General features: G+C 40.6%; 1 protein-coding gene across 1 annotated transcript in view; it reads right to left on the reverse strand.

Moving 5' to 3' along the window:
* Nucleotides 1-21,361, reverse strand: part of FGD6 (FYVE, RhoGEF and PH domain containing 6) — a 139,615-nt gene extending 118,254 nt beyond the window's left edge. The window contains exons 1-2 of the mRNA XM_011936836.1: nt 21,123-21,361; nt 12,691-15,118 (exon numbers count right to left, since the gene is read on the reverse strand). Of these exons, the coding sequence (XP_011792226.1) occupies nt 12,691-15,118; nt 21,123-21,138 (2,444 nt within the window). The 5' untranslated portion in view covers nt 21,139-21,361. The remainder of the gene's footprint in view (nt 1-12,690; nt 15,119-21,122) is intronic.
* Nucleotides 21,362-21,465: the final 104 nt, after the last annotated feature.

Below are 21,465 nucleotides of genomic sequence, written 5' to 3' on the forward strand. Positions count from 1 at the left end.
GCTGGCCTCAAACTCCTGACCTCGTGATCCGCCCACCTTAGCCTCCCAAAGTGCTGGGATTACAGGCGTGAGCCACTGCACCTGGCCAGAATGAATTTAAACAGGCTTTCTATACTATGACTGCGGCATTTATTCACTTAAGAAAACCAAGTTCAGTTCAGCGTAGACAGTATTAATAAACATGTCAATGTTTTTCTTTTTTTTTTTGAAACAGGGTCTTGCTCTGTCATCCAGGCTGCAGTGCAGTGGTGCAATCTAGGCTCACTGCAACTTCTGCCTCCTAGACTCGGGTGATCTTCCCACCGCAGCCTCCCAAGTAGCTGGGACTACAGTTACATGCCACCATGCCTGGCTAATTTTTAAATTTTTTGTAGAGACAGGGTAGGGTCTCACTATATTGCCTAGGCTGGTCTCAAACTCCTGCCTCAATCCAAGTAATCCTCCTGCCTCAGCCTCCCAAAGTGCTGGGATTACAGGCATAAGCTACCATACCCAGCCAGATGACAAATTAAAAAGTCACAAAGAGGCATCTCAATCCGTTTTACCTTGGAAGTAGATTCAGCAAGCCTTTTGGGAAGACAGGGTCAGTGACTATAACCTGTGTCAGTAGTTCCAGTAATGCTAGCAGTGGTTTCCCTAAGAACTTCTCTCAACTTATAGCCAGACTGAACATGCTCCATCATCCAGTATCCAGGTCATACACCCTCTCACAATTCAAAATGCTCAGGCCGGGCGCGGCGGCTCATGCCTATAATCCCAGCACTTTGGGAGGCCGAAGTGGGTGGATCACTTGACGTCAGGAGTTTGAGACCAAGCTAGCCAACATGGTAAAACTCTGTCTCTACTAAAAATATAAAAATTAGCCTGCTGTGACAGTGCGCACCTGTAATCCCAGCTACTCAGAAGGCTGAGGCAGAAGAATTGCTCGAACCTGGAAGGTAGAGGTTGAAGTGACATCATGCCACTGCACTACAGCCTGGGCAACAGAGCAAGACTCTGTCTCTAAAAAATAAAAACAAACAAGCAAAAAGAACCCCAAAAGGCTCCAGAAAGCCTTCCTCCTCTAAGAAATCTTCAACTAATTAGAGGGAACATATCACCTGCATCTTTTGGGGGAAATATACCCCTACCATTCATTTAAATCTATTTTTTCCTTAAGTTAATAAGGGCATTATCTTATTATGAAAAGTATTTTAGCCTTACAAAATATTTACTTTGGGGACCCATAAATAACAATTATTAAATAAAAGTGCTTTAGATGTCAGAATGTACTTCACAGAGAGAACAAAATGAGGAACAGGGATAACAGGTTTAAAAAAGCAACTCTCATGTAAATCAGTGGGGAAATATGAGACATGCATAATCCTTTCCATGCAATTAACATCCACATGTAACTAGTAAATGACAGGAACCATATTTAACTTGCTTTGAATAGCAACCACCACCCACCGGACTAAATGCAAATATGACGTAATGAATTCAGTTTTCAACCTTTGAAACACCTATTACCTAACCATAAAAGCTTTCCAATCAACAAGCTCTTCTTGCGTGAAAAATCTGGGGTCTCTAAAAATGTCCATTAATTTCTATTTATACCACTGCAGGTGTCTCTGTGTTTTCCCTCTAAATAGTGAACAAATTAAGGACAGAAATATTTTGTCCATTGTGGTCCCTTGGGTAGAAGACTCACAGACCTCTACCAATATTACTAATAAAAAATAAAATAATAGTGAAACCATGGCTCACAGCAAAGCACAACATCAACATGTTCTGATTAAATGTCAGTATGCCTCAGGATCAGAAAACTTAGTTCCATACTTCAGTTTATCTACACATTAGCTCTGTGCCCTTGAGCAAGTTATTTAACCTCATTAAGGCTTAGTCTCCTCATCTGTAAAAGAAAACAATAATATCTATCTTAAAGGATAAAAGGGACGAAATGATACATGCAAGAGCTCCTAGCATAATGCTGGCATATCGGAAATCTTGAGTAAATTCAAGCCATTACTTTTTTTTTTTTCTTTTTTTTGAGACAGAGTCTCGCTGTGTCGCCCAGGCTGGAGTGCAGTGGTGCAATCTTGGCTCACTGCAAGCTCCGCCTCCCAGGTTCATGCCCTTCTCCTGCCTCAGCCTCCCCAGTAGCTGGGACTATAGGCGCCCACCACCACGCCCGTCTAATTTTTTGTATTTTTACTAGAGATGGGGTTTCACCATGTTAGCCAGGATGGTCTCGATCTCCTGACCTCGTGATCCACCCGCCTCGGCCTCCCAAAGTGCTGGGGTTACAGACGTGAGCCACCGCGCCCATCCACGATTACTATTAAGCCTAAAATTCATGCTATTTATGTGAACGGCACTTCTAATCCTTCATCTTCTCTGGTTTATAGACTTTTGGTGAGGTGGAGAAAAAACTGGATTGATGGGGAGTCAGTTTGGGGGAAGAAAGTTTTGTTAACATGTATTAGCAGCATTAGATTGTTTGCTGAAAGTTTCTGCCTAGTTTGAATATTCACCTTGCTGAAATCACCATTTTAAAAATAGCCATATAATTCTGTGTTCATATGCATCTGTGTGTGGGGCCTCTTTCCTGATAGCAGTAACAATACTGTTATAAAAGGAGAAAAAAGGGCAATGATGCAAGTAAACCTGAACCTTTGTGCAACAACTAAGATCACTTTCGTCTTCTACATTTTGCTCACTTTCTCTACAATGCTTCCACCCCAGCATTAGAAGCTCCAGGCTGGAGCTTTGGTTTTGGAATTTCCCATTGCTGTGGTGTGGGCAAAGTCAACAAGTCTTTCTGGGCTTTGGTTGCATCAGTGAGTGAAGACAGTGGACTGCATGATTTATAATCATTCCTTTAGTTCTAAACTTTAATGATTCTAAGACTACATTTAACCTAAAATCATTAACAGACATATTTTAATTTCTAAGTTTTTTCAAACCACTTGATTATTTAAAAAAAAAAAAGAAAAATCCTTATTTACTTTTTTCTTACCCCCAGACTTCTAAAAGACTAGATTTCAGAAACTTTCGTTATCAAGCAAATCATACCTGGACTTGTAACCGATTTAATTATCTATCCCTGCCTTTCTCCCCAGTAAGAAGGGCAGTAGAGATGGACTGTGCTTTATCTGCATGTTTTTAGAGGAGCTATGGAAAGAAAAATTAAGTAATGGAAAAGCTCCCCCCCACCCTTTTTTTTTTGTTGAGATGAAGTCTTGCTCTGTTGCCCAGGCTGGCTCAATCTTAGCTCACTGCAGCCTCCGTTTCCCATGTTCAAGCAATTCTCCTGCCTCAGCCTCCTGAGTAGCTGGGACTACAGGCACGTGCCACAACACCCGGCTAATTTTTGTATTTTTAGTAGAGACGGGGTTTCACCACATTGGCCAGGCTAGTCTCGAACTCCTGATCTCAAGAGATCTGCCCGCCTGGGCCTCTCAAAATTCTGGGATTACAAAAAGCTACACTTCTACATTGAAATCTCTCTCTACTTGAGACTGTGGGATACATCAAAAAACCAAAAGAAAGTTAGGGAAGGCAGGGATAAGCTACAAATTATTCCTTCTTTATACATTTTGTTGACTTTGTTGGACTTAAAATTACAGTTGGCAAACAATTCAAAAAATCAGAACTGCTTTTCAGATATAAAACAAGACAAAACAGGCAGTATTCTAAGTTTATTAAAAACCATATCTACTCTTTAACTTCTAATGTTTCATACGATACTAACATATGCCAAAGTATGTCAACTGTTACAAATGTTATCAAGAAAAACTGACTTCAAAAAATAAATGATCTAAGTAAAACATGAAGTCTTCGACTGAATCCACAGGAGCTAAAAGAACAAGCAGTTACACCATTTCAAACATAAAAAGCCTGAATGTGTTTGTTTTCCTTTTTATTTTTATGGAAACATTAGGGGGAAACTGGTTTTCTTTGTTCAGTGTTTATTATTTCACCTTTCCTGCATCAGAAACCAAAATACTTTGATAAATGGGAGAGTCTGGTAAACAGACACTTGAAGATGAGGGCTCAGAACCACTAACCATCGCATTTCCATCACTGTTCATTTTTCATGAAATCACTTAAACACCATAACTCAATTCCTTTGCATATAAAAGGGTAACATAGCAACCTTACTCCAATTCATGCTTATACGGACCAAAAGAGGGCTTATAATAAATGCAAACAAGAAGGGCTGAGAAACCTGGGAAAGAAAACTGAAAGAAGATAGCTGTTCTTCCCAGAAATACAATCATCATGTTTACTCCACTGATAGTCTATTTGGCCACTCCTATTTTTATTGCTCCAATGGTAGATTATCTCTGCCTGCTGTCAAAATTACTTACAAATACAGTTTTTTTTTTCTCCAGAGATCCACAAACACAATTACCAGAAGCAGGCTAAACCACCAAAGTAGTTTTTCCATACCACCCAGAAGAAACGAGGCAGTTCCATTCCTGAACTTAAGACACTCAGCATTAAAAAAAAGCCAGCACTTCTTTATAGCTACCCACACCCAAATGTGCTATAACACGACTGTTCTTTGTACCTAACATAGTTTCAAGAAAGTATTAAAATAAACAGGCTGATATAAACATGTCTAGTCTGCTTTTTTTTTTTTTTTAATCCAAAGGGCTTCCCTGAAGACCAAATTTATCTATGCGATTCCAGGAATAGATAATGAATTCTTTTAAAATGTCTAGAAGAACATAAAAAGCTATCAAATGTAATATAGAAGCACAGGCATTACTTAATGAATCTGTGAAATATGAACATACTCATTCCCTTCCATAAAGACACAAGCCCAGATTTGGAATTCCCCTGAACCACTTGGAAGATGAGGGAGATAAAGTTCATCTCCACCTCTTCATCCTGTTCCCTTCCCCCTTGCTATTTCCCTCCTCAACACACTAACCTTTCCCTTCTTGAAGGCACCATCATGCAAGAGTCACAAAAGCCATTTATTTAACTTCACTGCTGTTTTATTACTGTCACAGTCTCATTTCCTATTACTTTCTATCACATTTTTCATGTATTAGAAGCTAAATATGTTCTTGCGGGCAGGCCGGGAAAGTCACTCGCACTCAGTTATGACTACTGCAAAAATGCATTCTGATTTCCAAACACCCTACTGCTAGGTTTCATCCATTCACTGACTGCAGGATGATTGTCTGATTACCTTTATATATCAGGTCATTACAAGAAGTGCAAATGTTTATAGGAGAACATAGTGGGCTCTCCTTTTCACCCTCACCACTTCTGCCCTTCCCAAAAGATTTACACTGGGGACTTTTCTCTAGGACCTAGGTCAGAAATTCACTTTACAAAGCAATGTTTGTCTCACTGATCCAACTAACTCAAATTTTATAAAAACAAAAATAATCATATCCTTGGCTAAATTTAAGATTTTTAGATTTTTATTATTCAAGAACTTGATGAAAACACGGCAATGGAAAACTAGTTAGCTCTAAAAATAATAATGCAACCTTTCATTCTTCCAAAGTGTGCAAATTTCAGCTATCTCAAAAAAATGTTTTACTAAGCAAGACAGAAACACACACACACACACACATTCTTCTTCTTCCATACATTTTTGTAGTCTATATTTTTTTCTTCTATCTCTGACTAAAATATGCCTCTAAAAGTGTAGAGTGACAATCCACCATACAAAAGCATACACATGGGCTGGTCGTGGTGATTCATACCTGTAATCCCAACACTTTGGGAGGCCAAGGTGGGCTGATCACTTGAGGTCAGGAGTTCAAGACCAGCCTGGCCAACATGGTGAAACCCCATCTCTATTAAAAGTACAAAAGAATTAGCTGGGCATAGTGGCAGTGTCTGTAATCCCAGCTACTCAGGAGGCTGAGGCAGGAGAATCTCTTGAACCCAGGAGGTGGAGGCTGCAATGAGCCAAGATAGCCCCACTGCACACCAGCCTGGGTGACAGAGTAAGACTTCATTTTCCAAAAAAAAAAGCATATAGATAAAATATCATTTATCTGCTTTGGCAGGAAATGAGACCAAAGTAATACAGCTGGACAAAACACTGCAATTTAATTCCTAATATTAATTAATACTCTTCATAATACTTATTCCTAATTCCTTTAAAAAAATTTTTTTTTGTTTCTTTTTTTTTTTTTTTTTCCATATAGGGTCTCACCATGTTGCCCAGGCTGGTCTCGAACTCCTGGGCTCGAGCAACCCTCCTGCCTCATCCTCCCGAAGTGCTGAGATTATAGGCATAAGCCACCACGCCTGGCCCCTAATTCCTTATTAAAAGGAAAAAAGAAGAGCTTTATTGCCAAGAAAGAAAACCCAATGCTTCTGCTGCAATTTCAAACGCAGGGTAAGTATGCAAACAAACAGATTTGCCAGAACTGTGTGGCTACGATTCTAACACAAGAAATACAAAGTTAAAGAGGCATACAGATTTTTTATATTTCCTGAGCTGTCTCTGAAAATAACTTACAGGAAAGGGCTGCTGTTGATTATCAGTACCAACCCCCACCCTCTGTGCATAATCTTATCTGTGCTAGGACAACATGGAAATGTTCATAGGCTGTTAGAGTATACTCTAAGCCTTACATTGAAATCCAACAATACCACGAGGTGGTAAATGTAACCAGAGAGAGGTCTTCTAGACCATGTCTCCTGATTTACAATGAAAATCCCGTAACAGGACTTGTAATGTCATTCAGCAGCTCTTCAAGACCAGTCTCAAATTTAAAATGGGGAGAAACAAAAACCTAGTATTTTCTTTCATCAGAGATGAGAGTATATTGATTCATTTAAAAGAAATAATTTTGAAGTTCAATCTACTTTGAAATCCGGTGCTTGAAGAAGACCAAAAGATAAATCCAAACCTGTCAAATGACAGGCACTTCTGGGAAAGGTTTCAAGGGACAACAATCCACATTTCTGATTCCACTTCCTCTCTTCTCAGTCCCAGTTTGCAATCTGGCTCCTTCTCCAACAGCACCGCTAAAACTGTTCTTACCAACATTAAAAAAAAAACCTCCTAAACACCAGATTGAATCATGCCCACTTAAAAAAGACTCGGTTCAAGTGTTGCCATGTAGGTGATGTTTTCTTTAATACCCTATTCAGATACAACAAGAAAAAGACAACTAATTAGTAAAACCGTGTATTATAAACTTCTGTCACCTCACTGGGCAGAAGCTCCTTGGGAGTAGGATCACTTTTCACCTTTGAAAGTACAATGCTTGACATATGGTCGGTATCTGTGAAATAAATAAATCGAGGGTTTGCTAGGTTGCCTAGGAAAACCCAATTATCATACTTTTTCTTTGAAATGTTTATAATAAGAACAAACTGAAACAACAAAGGAAAAACTTGGAATGTTTCCAGGGAAATTTTTCTTTATAGAATCAAGAAATCTGCCTTAATTTCAAGGAGAAAACTCCAACATTTGGACACGATTATTTTGCTGATTTGTCTATAACCCTTTAATAAGGGTTACAGACAAAGGCTCAAAGGCTCAAATTTCAGGAACTTCTCTCTGAACATCAAACTTCTTAAATAAAAATAGTAGTAAATGGGTACCCATCACCTGAGTATCAATAAGATAGAAAGATCCTTTGCCTGCTGGCTGTTTTACATTTATTATATCTGAAACATTTCAAGGAAGATGTCTCAACTATAACCCTAAAATGTCAGAACAATCCAGAGTGGCTCCCAGTTGCACTATCAACAAAACTGCCTCTGAGAACCCAGAGCGGTGACTAAATGATGACCTATGTGGAACACCTAAAGCTATGGTTTCTTCAGCCATGGGAACTTCCCTTCCAGTCTCCTTCATCTTCAGCTTTGGCTGTTCGTCCTTTCTCCTCTGGGGTTTCCCAGTGCCACTCCTTACACCCCCATCCAGTCTCCTCCTCCGGTTTCTTCTACTCACTTTGCCAGGCATCAGAAACTCAAATTAGCCAAATGATGCAGTTAGCAAAGGAGAATGGGGAGGGAAAGAAGGAAGGGATTGGAATAAGGAGAAAAGGAGGTAAAGAAGCTCACTCCCTACTAATTCCCAGCCACTACCCCACCCTTCCCCCTTATCACTCCTTATCGGTCTTCCACACAGCTCACCCAGCCCCTAGTTTCCTCATTCTTCCTTAGTCATCTCATCCTTCCCACAAACCCTGGGGCCTCAGGCCTTGTAGATTTGCTCCTCTGAGATCCCAGGTGCTTAACCCCACCCCGGCTACCGCCTCAGCCCCAGCCTGCATCACAGGGAATGCGTGCATGCACGCGCGCACACACACACCCACACACAGTCAGAGAGAATTCACCTCCCTTGGGCTGGGGTAGGGAGAGGAGTGGAGGGGAAGATAGGACAGTAATGGTTAACACAACCAGGGAACTAAACTGAGGACTTTACCACCATTTCAAAACTATTTCTCTGGGAAATACACTCTGAGTTCCAAATTATCATAAACTTTTAGAACACAGTCCTATTAGGAATTGGGGACTGCCTACAATTACTTCCTGATAAATTGTAAACATGTTGTTATAAATTTGTAAATGTTGGCTAGGCATGGTGGCTCATGCCTATAATTTCAGTACTTTGGGAGGCTGAGGCAGGAGGCTCTCTTGAGACCAGGAGTTCGAGACCAGCCTGGGCAACATGGTGAAACCCCATCTCTACAAAAAATACAAAAATTAGATGGGCGTGGTGACACATGCCTGTGGTCCCAGCTACCTGGGAGGCTGAGATGGGAGGATCACTTAACCCCAGGAGATCAAGGCTACAGTGAGCAGTGATAGTGCCACTGTACTCCAGCCTGGGCAACAGAGCATGACTGTCTCAAAACAAAACAAAACAAAACAAAAGTAAATGGTAAGCACTGGACTTACGAAACATCCACATTCTAAAGAAAGCGACCCTATGGGCTACACTAAGCTTGTCAAAAATCTGTTTACTAACCAGAATTTGGTTAGTCACATGTGTAGACTCTATAAAATTCATGATTCAGTGAATTAGAGCCCTGACCCAGACTTTCTTCCCTGAAGGTTGAGAAACTGAGATACCCTTATGATGACCCCAGCAGAAAAATCTTAAGCAGAGTTCATTTGCATTTTTTCTTATCATTTTAGAATCCCAGTCAATGCACTGGATTTTGAATTAATTATTCTAAGGCACAGGTCTGTATTTTCAACAGCCAGATTACCAAACAGGACCCTTTGAGCTCACCTGAAATGCATGCCTCACTGTTCATTTATTTGATCTCAAGGTGTCAAGGTGTCCTCCTCAGGAAGGCTTGAATTTCCTTTCTCCTCTATTCAATGTTGTTTACAAGAGGAACAACCTCCCAAGCAATACTGTGATTCTGACCCTATGACTCAGGGCTTTTGATTCCTCTGGCACATTTTAGTAGTCTCAAGCCTGTTGCAGGCTCCCTGCTCCAGGCCTAAACAAAAGTCTCCTTGGAAAGCGAAATTCAAAAGCAGAGCTCACCCAGCCTTTACCAGGCTGCCCTACTTGAAGGCCTGTAACCTGTCCAAAGCCGCCCTTGGTTTCCTGTGGCTTCCAGAAAGAACTCTCCTTATGCTACTGGCTGGCTGTGCGCATTAACCCCTTCTTACCAGCTTCTACCCAGTCAAGCAGCAGAGCCCTAACAACCTAAGAAGCATACCAAATAAAAAACAAGTTCCAGGATTGGCAGAGATAATGGTAAGCTCTTAGGGTTTAAACCTGATGGCCAACAGAAAACACACCCCAATGGCCAAACCTCCAATTTCAAGAAAAAATTGTACTCATTCACAAATAAAGTGACTCAAAAAGAAAAAAAATTATCTTAGGCAAGGATATAGTATATTGTGAAGAAGTCAATCAAACTTATTACACACAAAACAAATATGGAAAAGCATGTTAAAAAAAAAAAAAGGATACTACCAATAAAATGGTTCTACAGAGAAAAGCAATCCCGAAAACAGACAATTTGAAATATTTATGCCAAGAACCAGGAATGGTGGCTCATTCCTGTAATCCCAGCACTTTGGGAGGCTGGGATGGGAGGATTACTTGAGCACAGGAGCTCGAGACCAGCCTGGGCAATACAGGGAGATCCTAGCTCTACAAAAAATAAAAAATAAAAACGAGCTGGGTGTGGTGGTACGCACCCGTGGTCCCAGCTACCTGGGAGGCTGAAGGGGTTGGGTATCACTTGAGCCCAGGAGTTCCAGGCTGCAGTAAGCCCTGACTGTACCACTGTACTGCACCCTGGGAGACAGAGTGGGACCCTCTCTCCAAAGAGAAAAAAAAAAAAAAGAAAAAAGTATTTATGTCAAGGAAGGAACTTTCAGCCTAGGTACTAATATTTAGGAAGCAGAAATATGAAAACAGAATGCAGCTGGCTGTGAGAAAAATTAGGCAAGGGAGGAAAGTAGCCTTTGTTAGGCAAAAGGAGGAAGGGCAGGAAAGACTGACTACGAGTAAAGAAAAATGCTATGAGAATATCTGACAGTTAAAGGAACTTAAAATAATTTACTTTACTTGGTACGCTGACTTGCTCAACAATTTTACTTATTCAATTCACCCAACAATGCTTCTTTTTTTTTTTTTTTTGAGCCTCCATGACATGCTTTGGCTGTGTCCCCACCCAAATTTCATCTTGAATTGTAGTCCCCATAATCCCTACGTGTCATGGGAAGGACTCAGTGGGAGGTAACTGAATCATGGGGGCGGTTTCCCCCAAGCTGCTGTTCTCGAGATGGTGAGTGAGTTCTCACAAGATCTGATGGTTCTATAACGGGCTTTTCAATCTTTCGTTCTGCCCTTCTCCTTGCTGTCCCCATGTAAAGAAGCACGTGTTTGCTTCCCCTTCCGCCATGACCATAAGTTTCCTGAGGCCTCCCCAGCCATGCTGAACTGTGAATCAATTAAACCTCTTTCCTTTAAATATTACCCAGTCTTGGGTATGTTTTTATCAGCAGCGTGAGAACGGACAAATACCCCCCACTATATGTCAAGTATTTTCTATAAAAGTCACATTTTAAGACTTGAATTTCAAAGACCTGAAGTTAGCAGACTAAGAATAATCTAGAGATTTCCAAAAGGGTCCATGTGCTTTTTTGTTAAACACAAATATTAGAAATACAATGGAAAAGCTCCCTATGCGACTATGGAGAGAGAAGGGAGAAGGAAGCCACTGCAGTGGTTGCTCCCTTGGCCTATTTTCATTCATTCTCCTTAGACCCAATCAACATCTACTGATTCTACTAGGCCTCTTCCTTGGCTTTATCCAGGACAAAGAGATGACTAGAACTCTTCATGGAGCTTAAAACCAAATACAGAACATCAGACATGCCAATAAATAGTTATACATTAAGACAGCCTGAGATGAAAGGATATCACAACATAACTGGGTGGTCACAATAGGAAGTAAACACTTCTGACTAGGTAATTGTAGAAGCTTCATGAAGCCAAAGACTGAGGGGCTGGATCATCAAGGATGGGCACGATTTTTTTTTTTTTTTTGAGACGGAGTCTCGCTCTGTGGCCCGGGCTGGAGTGCAGTGGCCGGATCTCAGCTCACTGCAAGCTCCGCCTCCCGGGTTTACGCCATTCTCCTGCCTCAGCCATTCTCCTGCCTCAGCCTCCGAGTAGCTGGGACTACAGGCGCCCGCCATCTCGCCCGGCTAGTTTTTTGTATTTTTTAGTAGAGACGGGGTTTCACCGTGTAAGCCAGGATGGTCTCGATCTCCTGACCTTGAGGATGGGCACGATTTTAATAAGAGGGATAGAGTAGGTATTCCACAGGTAGGAAGTGCACATACAAAAGTGAGAAATAGGCCCAGTGCAGTGACTCACGCCTGTAATCCCAACACTTTGGGAGGCAAAGGCAGGAACACTGCTTGACCCCAGGAGTTCAAGACCAGCCTGGGCATGATGGCAAAATGCTGTCTCTACAAAAAATACAAAAATTATTCAGGCATGGTGGCATGCACCTATAGTTCCAGCTACTCAAGGAGGCTGAGATGGGAGGACTGCTTGAGCCTGGGGGGTCGAGGCTGCAGTGAGCCATGATCATACCACTGCACTCCAGCTTGGGTGACAGAGTAAGACCCCATCTCAAAAAATAATGATAATAATTAAATTAAATTATTTTAAAAGTGAGAAATAAAGAGTAGTTATGTGTTTCCTGCATTTTTCCTATATCCACTGGAGGTCACCAATTAGGCATCAACAGGTAAAACGACCAATCTTCAAAAAGTGGTGAACTTCTAAAAATTTGGAGGTTTCACCCAATAAGGGCACCACATGTAAATGCCTGCATATTTCAGTAACTTCAGATTTCTTATACCTAGCAAATAAATGTCACTGAATTGGCCAATTTCCTGCCCCAGGTTTCCTGCTATGACTTCTGAGCTGGTGCCTGGAGGCCCAGGACCTCTCTGTTCCACGCCTTCCCTTGTAGCACCTACATTGCCACTGGTTCAAATTCTTTGAATCGGCTACTAAAATAAATTAACTACTTCAAGCTTGTATTTGCAAATATCCATTCCAACTGTATGCTGAAAGGAGGCTGCACTTGAGAATAATTTAATACACATTTTCTAAACTATTCCTTCAACCACGTGTTTTTTCCCCCTGCATTTCTAACTCACCAGGCTGTTAAAGGTTAATTGCAATGATGCATGCAAAAGTGTCTGCCTGGCACCTGTTACCTGGAATGCTGATGTCTAGGTCCAAGTTGCAGCTGGCCACCTGGAGCTTCATATGGCTCTTCTACCTCATACACATTTGCATCTGTGTCCTCCATGCTGCTGGAATTCTGCCATTCCAACTCTCGAGTTTTCTGTATAGCCATAATAAACGGCAAGTTCTCATACTCTGGTATTTCCTCATAATGGCGTATATTTTCATACTCCGGTGCACAGAGGCTTGTAACAGACTTGTAAGGTGCCTGAGATGATGACTCCCGGGAGAGCATTTGGTCATCCAAAGACTCAGCTCTCAGACCATTAGCTGCACTGGTCTGGCCCCGGGACTTCTTCCTCTTCTTTTGAGATTCCAGGCTATAGTTTTCTGTGGAATATGCCTTGATGGGCTTACTTCTCTTCTCCTCTCCTACCAACAAGCCTTGCCAATCACTTTCAATCCCCTTCTGTTCCCCACTGGAGAGGTGGCCTGTGGTGGTATCTCCGAGTTGGCTACTCTTGGACCAAAATTTTTGAAAGTCACTCTTCATGAAACAGATGGACAGTTTCATGTTGAGCAACTTTCTAAAAGAGTTTTTCTTTGTCGAGTCTTTGCAAGGCTTAGTGCACTTTTCCACATCCACAGCAGATAATGATTTTGCTCTAGGCTTGGTTAGGGCTGTTGAAGGCTCACTGTTTGACGATAAGGTGACAGACTTTAAGGATTCTGGGTTCCCTGAAAAGGGTAAAATAGGATGAGGTAACTTCCACACTGGCTTTTCTGAAGCCCGTTTAGGCATATCAAAGGAGGATGACACACCACGGTTTTGGGCACACAAATGCTGCAGGTGGTTTCTTTCTAGGCCCTTCTCTGAACTTTTTTCTTCACTTGCAGGATAAGAACTTTTTTCCACAAGCTCCTCGGAGGCAGCCTTTTTAAGCACTCCTGTAGCAGGCAAGCTGTGTCTTTGAGGTTTTTTGGGGACAATTCGTAGGGAATTTTCCTCTTTTATAACAGATTCCTTTTGCATCTGAGGGGCAGAAATTCCCAGGTTTCTCTCAGATTGCAAATGTTCATTGCAAGTTAATTTGAGCTGCTTAGGCAGGCTCATAGATAGAGTACTACATCTTATAAAACCGGTCCCTTCGTCCACAGCAAGCGACATACTAGAATCATCTACAGTTGTGCTGTCAGAACCCAAATTAGAGTCTGTATCAAAAGAAGGTGCCATCTTTTCAAAGGAAGATGTTTCATGACACATGACTTTCTGTGAATTGACTAAGTCCTGTGCGTCACTGTTGGATTCCACATTCAATTCACTTTTATTTCCCAGCTTCACTTTATCCACCTGTTCCTGCTTACACAAAACATTCTGATGAAGAACACTGATTTTATTCATTTTCAAACTATTTTCAGTAAGACAGGAAGAGCTACTGTCTGAATTCCCTGGTTCTTCAGTGCTTTCACTAGGAGTATCTACACACTTCTGGCGTAACAGACGAGCAGTTCGTGTCTTTCTGGGCTTGGGAGTTGGAAATTTTGGGGTATATGGTAGTAAATGAATTTCTAAGGGACCAAGGTCTTTGACTATTGATTTCTTACTAACTTCATCTGAAGATATAAAAGTACTCCTTTTCCCATTTTCCAGAGCCTCTAGTTCAGATGACTGAAAGCAATTATTGCTTTTCTCACTGTCATCCTGGCAAGTTTCAAAATTTTCACATTCATCACTAGGAAGCTGTAAGTGGCAACTGTGATGATCAGGAACTTTTTCAAAGGTGGATGGGGAAGGTGACAAATCTGTAAATTCAATTCTGAATTGTCCATCTGAATTACAGCCACCATTCATTTCTGGGCTGGCTATGGACCTGTGCTTCTGTGCAGATATAAAAGGTGGCATTTGGTGTATTAAGGCATCTTTGAGCTTCTCTTCTAAAATGCTTGCCTTTAAAACAACCCCACCCTGGTTGTTGGCTTTTTCGCCATACAAATCACATTTACTCCTAGTTTGTATAGTCAAAGTCTCATCAATTTTACTGTTTTCTAAATTTTCATTCATTTCCAGGGGCTCTAAAACAAGTTGCTTTACACACAAATTCTCTCTATGGCCCATCTTATGGATACACTCAGAACTGCAGGAACACATTGGTGAAATATAATCACTGCTCTGATGGCCTTCATATTTACAATTAAAGTTGTCAGTGCTTCCAGCTAATTCCTGTTTATGCCCTTCCAGGTTCAACATGATTTTCCTTGATGGTGACTGCCCAATGTCTCGAACAGGTGAGCTCTTCAGGACTTTTGGTTTTGGGGCTATTGCTGGTTTCATTTTCTTTGTTGACTGTGAAACACTAGAAATCACAATGTCGGGTTTAGGTGCAATAGGAGGTGGAGTTGGCTTATTATTTGCCACAGCAAACTTGGGCTTGGGGGCCACTGGTGGCTTCTTCATCTCTAGAAAGGAAAAAATAATAATTTGATGTCAAAACAACCAAAGCACAAAATGATACATGATTAAATTTAATAGTATTTTTTACTTTTACCAATATGACCTTGCCTTTTACTGAGTATGTTACGCTATATAGTATCAATATTACTCCTGAAAATTCCTTAAATTGTCCTTCAATTCCATACATAGCTTTGGTTCTAATGTACATTTTTAAATAAATCCAATATGGGTTGTTTCTCCAACTTTGGAACTGGTTACCATATCTTTCTTTTTTTTCTCTTCTTTTTTTTTTGAGACGGAGTCTGGCACTCTGTTGCCCAGGCTGGAGAGCAGGGGTGTGATCTCAGCTCACTGCAACCTCTGCCTCCCGTGTTCAAATGATTCTCCTGACTCAGCCTCCTGAGTGGCTGGGATTACAAGTGTGCGCCACCACATCCGGCTAAGTTTTGTATTTTTAGTAGATACAGGGTTTCACCATGTTGATCAGGCTGGTCTCGAACTCCTGACCTCGTGATCCACCCACTTGGCCTCCCAAAGTGCTGGGATTATAGACATGAGCCACTGCGCCCAGCCCATCATATCTTTCATTGGTAATAAACGAAATAATTGACTTCAGTTTGGGACCCACATAGTAGTTCTTCAATTCATTTGCCAAGTGCTGAAAGTTGAATTTGCCTCAGTTAAATGTAGGATGCAACTCTGTAAACTTCTCATGTGAATAAGCAGTAGTAGTCTTCTATCTCAAGGATAATATAATTGAGTTGCATAAATGCCTTTTATCAATGATCTGTCTACCTCAATAGATAGAACCCCAAAACAATCTTTAAAAAGGAAGACAGAAATCAGAAATTTTCTAAACTTAAAAACTGAAAATTAATTCTTTGGTATTATTTAAGGCTCATAATAAACCTGGTATTTCTTTCTGCAAGAGTAATTGGCTGAGAATTTTCATTATATTCCTTCACAGAGCTCTATTCTTTAAAAAGTCACATGTCTAGGCCCTACCCCAGAGTGAACCAGTTAGAGTTTCTAGGGACATCTGTACATCTTTTAAGTTCCACAGGTGATTATGTTGTTTATTCCTCATTAACATCCACTGTTCTAGTACATTTAAAAGATAACCACAATTTCTAGTGTAGCAATTCTTCCTCAACATTATATATAAGGTTTTTAACTAACACCTATTATACAATGCTGCATCGGTACAGATCTGCTCCTATACTATAGGAACTTAATAAAAGCTTTACACAAAAGACCTATACAGTGAAAACATAAATAAAGCCTGTATATCTCTAAGTTCCTTTATGTTCTTCCACCTTCACTGTCATATTATTGACCATATTTCCCCAAGGAGACATGAGATAAAAACTATTTTATCTTTTACGTTTATATTTGTTCCTTTGACAGGATCTAACACTTAATACAACTTTAATTTACTGAAAAAACTTTTCAAAATATCTGCTGCAAAGGACTGCTGGATATTGTTTAATTACTTGACTAGACAGGAGCTCTGATATTTCATTTGGTGATGATTTCCTTTTGAACAAAGGAAATTAGTCACAACACTTGGGAAGCTATTACACGGAACTGAGTTTTTTTAAAAAAAAGAGGAGTAGGGTGCTCTACTTCCTTTTACCAACCAAGGAAGAATTCCCTAAATCTCTACTTCTGTGTGTGCAATAAAGATTATATGATGATACATGTCTGCTCACTCAATTTCTAGGTATAATGTCATCATCAATAAAAAAAGAATTATTTTCAAAATAATACAAATTCCTATACTACCTAATTTCAGTTAACCGCTCAATAAGCATAGTTAATTTTGTCTGAGTTTTTTTTAAGGCAGAAAATAACTGAAAAACCCTTCAAATCCTAGTGAGAAACCTAGCTGCAAATGTCTATTAAATTAAACCCTTCATTTATTAAGTCAAATCTTAAGAGAAAGTATGAATGCCTTAGGTCTCTTCCCAACTGCCCATCTTACTCAATAAAAACTGACAGATTGTCAAGTTAATTTCATTTCTGAAACCATTATCAAAACATCCTACCTCTGGATTTTTAAAAGAATTTTTTAAAAATTAGTTTTGACAGCCTGGCACAGTGGCTCATGCCTGTAATCCTAGCACCTTGGGAGGCCAAGGTGGGAGGATTGCTTGAGCTCAGGAATTGGAGACCAGCCTGGGCAACACAGTAAGACCCCGTCTCCATGGAAAAACAAAAAAATAGTTTCGTAAAATAAAGAGTTCTTGAGATTGGCTGTACAATGTGAATGTACTTAACACTTCTGAACTATACATTTAAAAATGAGTTAAGATGGTAAATTTATCTTATGTGCTATTTTACCACAGTTGGAAGAAAACTTCATCTCATCAAATTAATCTTTTACTTTCTAAATCTTAGAACCTTGTCAGAAACTTCAGGGTCATTTAAATATCATTTTATAAAAATCTCTAGTACCAATTTTACTCTTTTTAAAAAATGTGTTTTGTACACAAATCTGCTTCCAAGAGATATAAATTCCTGTTCTAGTGTCACAGAAATTCAGTTAACTACGTATGAGCTGGAGTTGATTCCCAAGAAATATAGCAAAGCCTTATCATGTACATAAAGCCCTCAACGCCTACTCACTGAATTCAATTAATAACTGTGAACTTGGGCTTGCCACTGTTAGTTAACTGTGTATTGAAGGAAGTCAAAGACATAACTCAGGGAGCTAGCTAACCTAACTGTGGGCCTTGTGCAGATGTGGCTGCCTCACTTTCCTTCCTTATAAATGGGGGAGTTGAACAGGCCTCTAAAGCCCATAGGAATCTGAGATGATAACTTCTGAAATACTCATTTCAGGAGAACCTTATGTACTGTGGCCTCTTTCTCCTGCGTGGATGTTTTTTCAGTGCACCTTTGTCTGTGTTCAGCATAAGACGCAAGCTCCAGAAGGGCAGGCACTTTGTCTCATTCACTGATGTATCCCAGTGCTAACAACAGGGCCTGGGAATAATCACAGCTGCCACATATACATACTCTTTAATATGTCTCCGTAACAGAAAACGTCTTCTCTAAAAATAATCACATTCAAAAATGTACATCCATTTTAATGTAGAATAATATTTTGAAAAGTTAGCAGGAATCAATTTCAACAGGATTATGGAATAATTCCTTAATTATTAATAGCAACAAGTGTTCAACTAAGTCACTGGTATAGCAATATCCAAAATGCTTCATTATTTTTTTTTTCATGGCTGTATTTTGGAAGAAACACAACTCAAAAAATAATAAGCCATTATATTATGGTCTGCTCCAAAGTCAAACTCTTGAAATAAGTGCATGACGTTTGGCAACAAATCTAGCACCTTTGGATCTTAATACTGTATCAACAGTCAGACCCAAAGCTTCTTAGAGCAAAGCAGCAAATCTTTTATTTACACAGCTGTTTGGCTCCAGGGAAATATAAGGTAAGAAAGTAAAGCACTAGTACCATTTTACTAACTATTACAAACATATTCGTCATCTGTTACACACAGATGGCTGTGGTTCACGTGTACATTCTCTGGCTACTGGACCAGTCAAAATGCAAAGCACAGACAATGAGACAGTGACCTGTACATGTTCAAAAGGACACAAAATATACACCTATATATACCTATAATTCTCTCTCCTTTTTTCTTTTTTTTTTTTTGGGGACAGAGTCTTGCTCTGTCACCCAGGCTAGAGTGCAGTGGCTCGATCTCTGCTCACCACAACCTCTGCCTCCCGGGCTCAAGCAATTTTCATCTCAGCCTCCCGAGTAGCTGGGACTACAGGCACATCCCACCACATCTGGCTAATTTTTGTATTTTTAGTAGAGACAGGGTTTTGCCATGTTGGCCAGGCTGGTCTCAAACTCCTGCCTGTCTTGGCCTCCCAAAGTGATGGGATTACAGGCGTGAGCCACCGCGCTCAGCCTCTCCTTTTTCATATACAGCTTAAAATAATTCTGAAATATTCACCAAGGGCAGATTCTTTTATAGATGCAGAAAAACAAAGCAAGTTTTCTGCTGGATATATATAACCTAGATGTTCTACAACATTCCTTTTATTTTCTTAAACCAACCCTTCCAAATACCACAGATTAGATTCAAAAGCAAAAATCCCCTCCCTTAACTTCAAATAACCTTCCTAAACGTTTCAATGAATTTGACCATTGTTCCCAAAAAGCACCATAATCAGCTTGTAAGAACTATGTATACATATAAGAATGGGTAGAAATAAAACCCCAGTTCTCTTCCATATTCCCCATCTAGACACCAGAAAGAATTATAATAAATCCAACAGATGGGTGAGCAAAAAAGTAGCTGATGCTTCTCAGCCAGCCATGCTAAAAACCAACCAACTCTGCTAGACACAGGAAGTGTCCCACTTTAAACACCACAAAAATTTCTGTGGATTTATTTAATTGTAAAGTTGATAAAATACAAAAATAGCTTGCATTATTTTAGGATAATTCAAATGCAAGAATCATGAACTTCCAGTCTGGGCCCTAGAAATTGGGTTTACATAAATGTCAAATTACATGCTTCTGTGCCTGTTCCTTATAAACTGTTAAGACTGGAATTGAAAAGTGATACATATAAGATACAGTTATTTTAAATACATTTGACACCTCCAAAAAGGAAAGAACTAAAACTGGCTGGAAGGATTTAAAAATTTCCAACTACTTTTAATTTAAATCAATTTCTTGAACGAAGGTAAGGCACAGAAATTTAGGATGAAAATAATTTACCTTATGTAAGTATAAAGCCTCCCTTTGGTAAAGAAAAGAGAGTTTATAAAGATATCTAATATATGTTCATATAACATCAAAAAGGAAAGACCCACCTAACACCTACTTCTTGCTTTCTTTTCCTATTGGCTAACTTCTTGTTTGGTTTGCTGTAATCTGAGCACACGGAGCAACGCAATACTACAATATATCTAGGCGTTAGAAATAATACAAATCAGAACATTTGAGTGCTGTTTGACAGTTTCAAGTTGCAAGAATTTTAAACAAATGCCAAGAAAAGCAATGAAAATTTAATCTGATACTTAAGTGCTGATTCTGGAAGTAACTTTGAGAGGAAGCTTTGAACTATTTCACTATAAAATTTCTGAAGAAAGTTTGTTTCAACGTGGACAACAACGTAAAAGAATCCATAACACCCTACTTAATACATAAGTTCTGGTTTAAAAATTAACCTATGTACTTATAAAGTGATCGTAACACCACTTTGGTAATTATTTTGTAAAATAGAAATTGTTCTTTAAGAATGTTCAGAAACACAACGTCTAGAATTGCTGAAAATCCACACAAAGATAGAGGCTTTGTCATTTTGATCAAGGGTAAAGAACTATGGGAGGCAGACAGAAAATAAAGCTTTGTTTACCCTAATCAGGTGGAAACAAACAAACAAAGTATCTGTAATTCGGTGCAGACAAACAAACAAACAACAAAAAAACAAAACTCTAACAATCTCAACTCCTCTGCTTCTCAGGTAACAGAGGTAAAATCACCAGGAGATGACAATGTCTACGCCTCTTTAAAATGGGTAATAGGTTTACCAGCAGATACAAGGTTGAAAGCGACTCACTTAGTGGCCAAATTGAACAGGCTGAGAACACTGCCTTTGCCTACAATAACTGATTTATTAAGTTGGGAATCTACACTATTTTCACATGCAAAGGCGAAGTCCTCGCGCTGCTGGAGAGATGAGCGAACGCCCTTTACACATCGCGTTTCACCTGGTGCAGAGCCCCCAGCAGAATCCCCCTTGGAAGGGAGGTCCCGAGAAATCCCGGGTTTCCAAACAGCACCTCTGGGCAGGAAAAGACAAGAAATCCGGGAGCGAACCCCATTAGCTTCGAACTTGCCGAGGTGCTCGGCAAAGGTACGGGGCACACAACTCGCCTACCCCGGCGGAGAAAGTTGCTCGCGAGCCCAAGCCTAGCAGCGCTCGCCACAAACTTTCTAGCAGCAGCGCGAGCGCCTTCACTTACCGGCTGCTGAAGTCATGATTCCCCGGTGCAGCTCGCTTCCCCGATCGGCCCCTCAATCCATGTTCCCCTTTCAGTCCATTGTTTCCACAGTTTGGGCAGAAGAGAAGAGCCCCCACAGCGCCCACATTCCGTCCCGCCGCCCCGCGGCGCAGCCTGAGCGCCACACAAAGGATGCGGCCAGCTCCAGCGACCCTGCAGCGCTCCCGGGCGCGAGCCGCCGGGGGCGGGCGGGCGAGCACGAGCGCCGCCCAGTAGAGCTCCAGGCGGACGGCCAGGCGCGGACACGAGCAGTGCTCACTTAGTCTCCGCTGGCGCGTGCCCTTTTCGGGCTCCAAAAATCAGC

This window comes from Colobus angolensis, unplaced genomic scaffold (assembly GCF_000951035.1).
Source record: "Colobus angolensis palliatus isolate OR3802 unplaced genomic scaffold, Cang.pa_1.0 Scaffold10, whole genome shotgun sequence".
NCBI lineage: Eukaryota > Metazoa > Chordata > Mammalia > Primates > Cercopithecidae > Colobus > Colobus angolensis.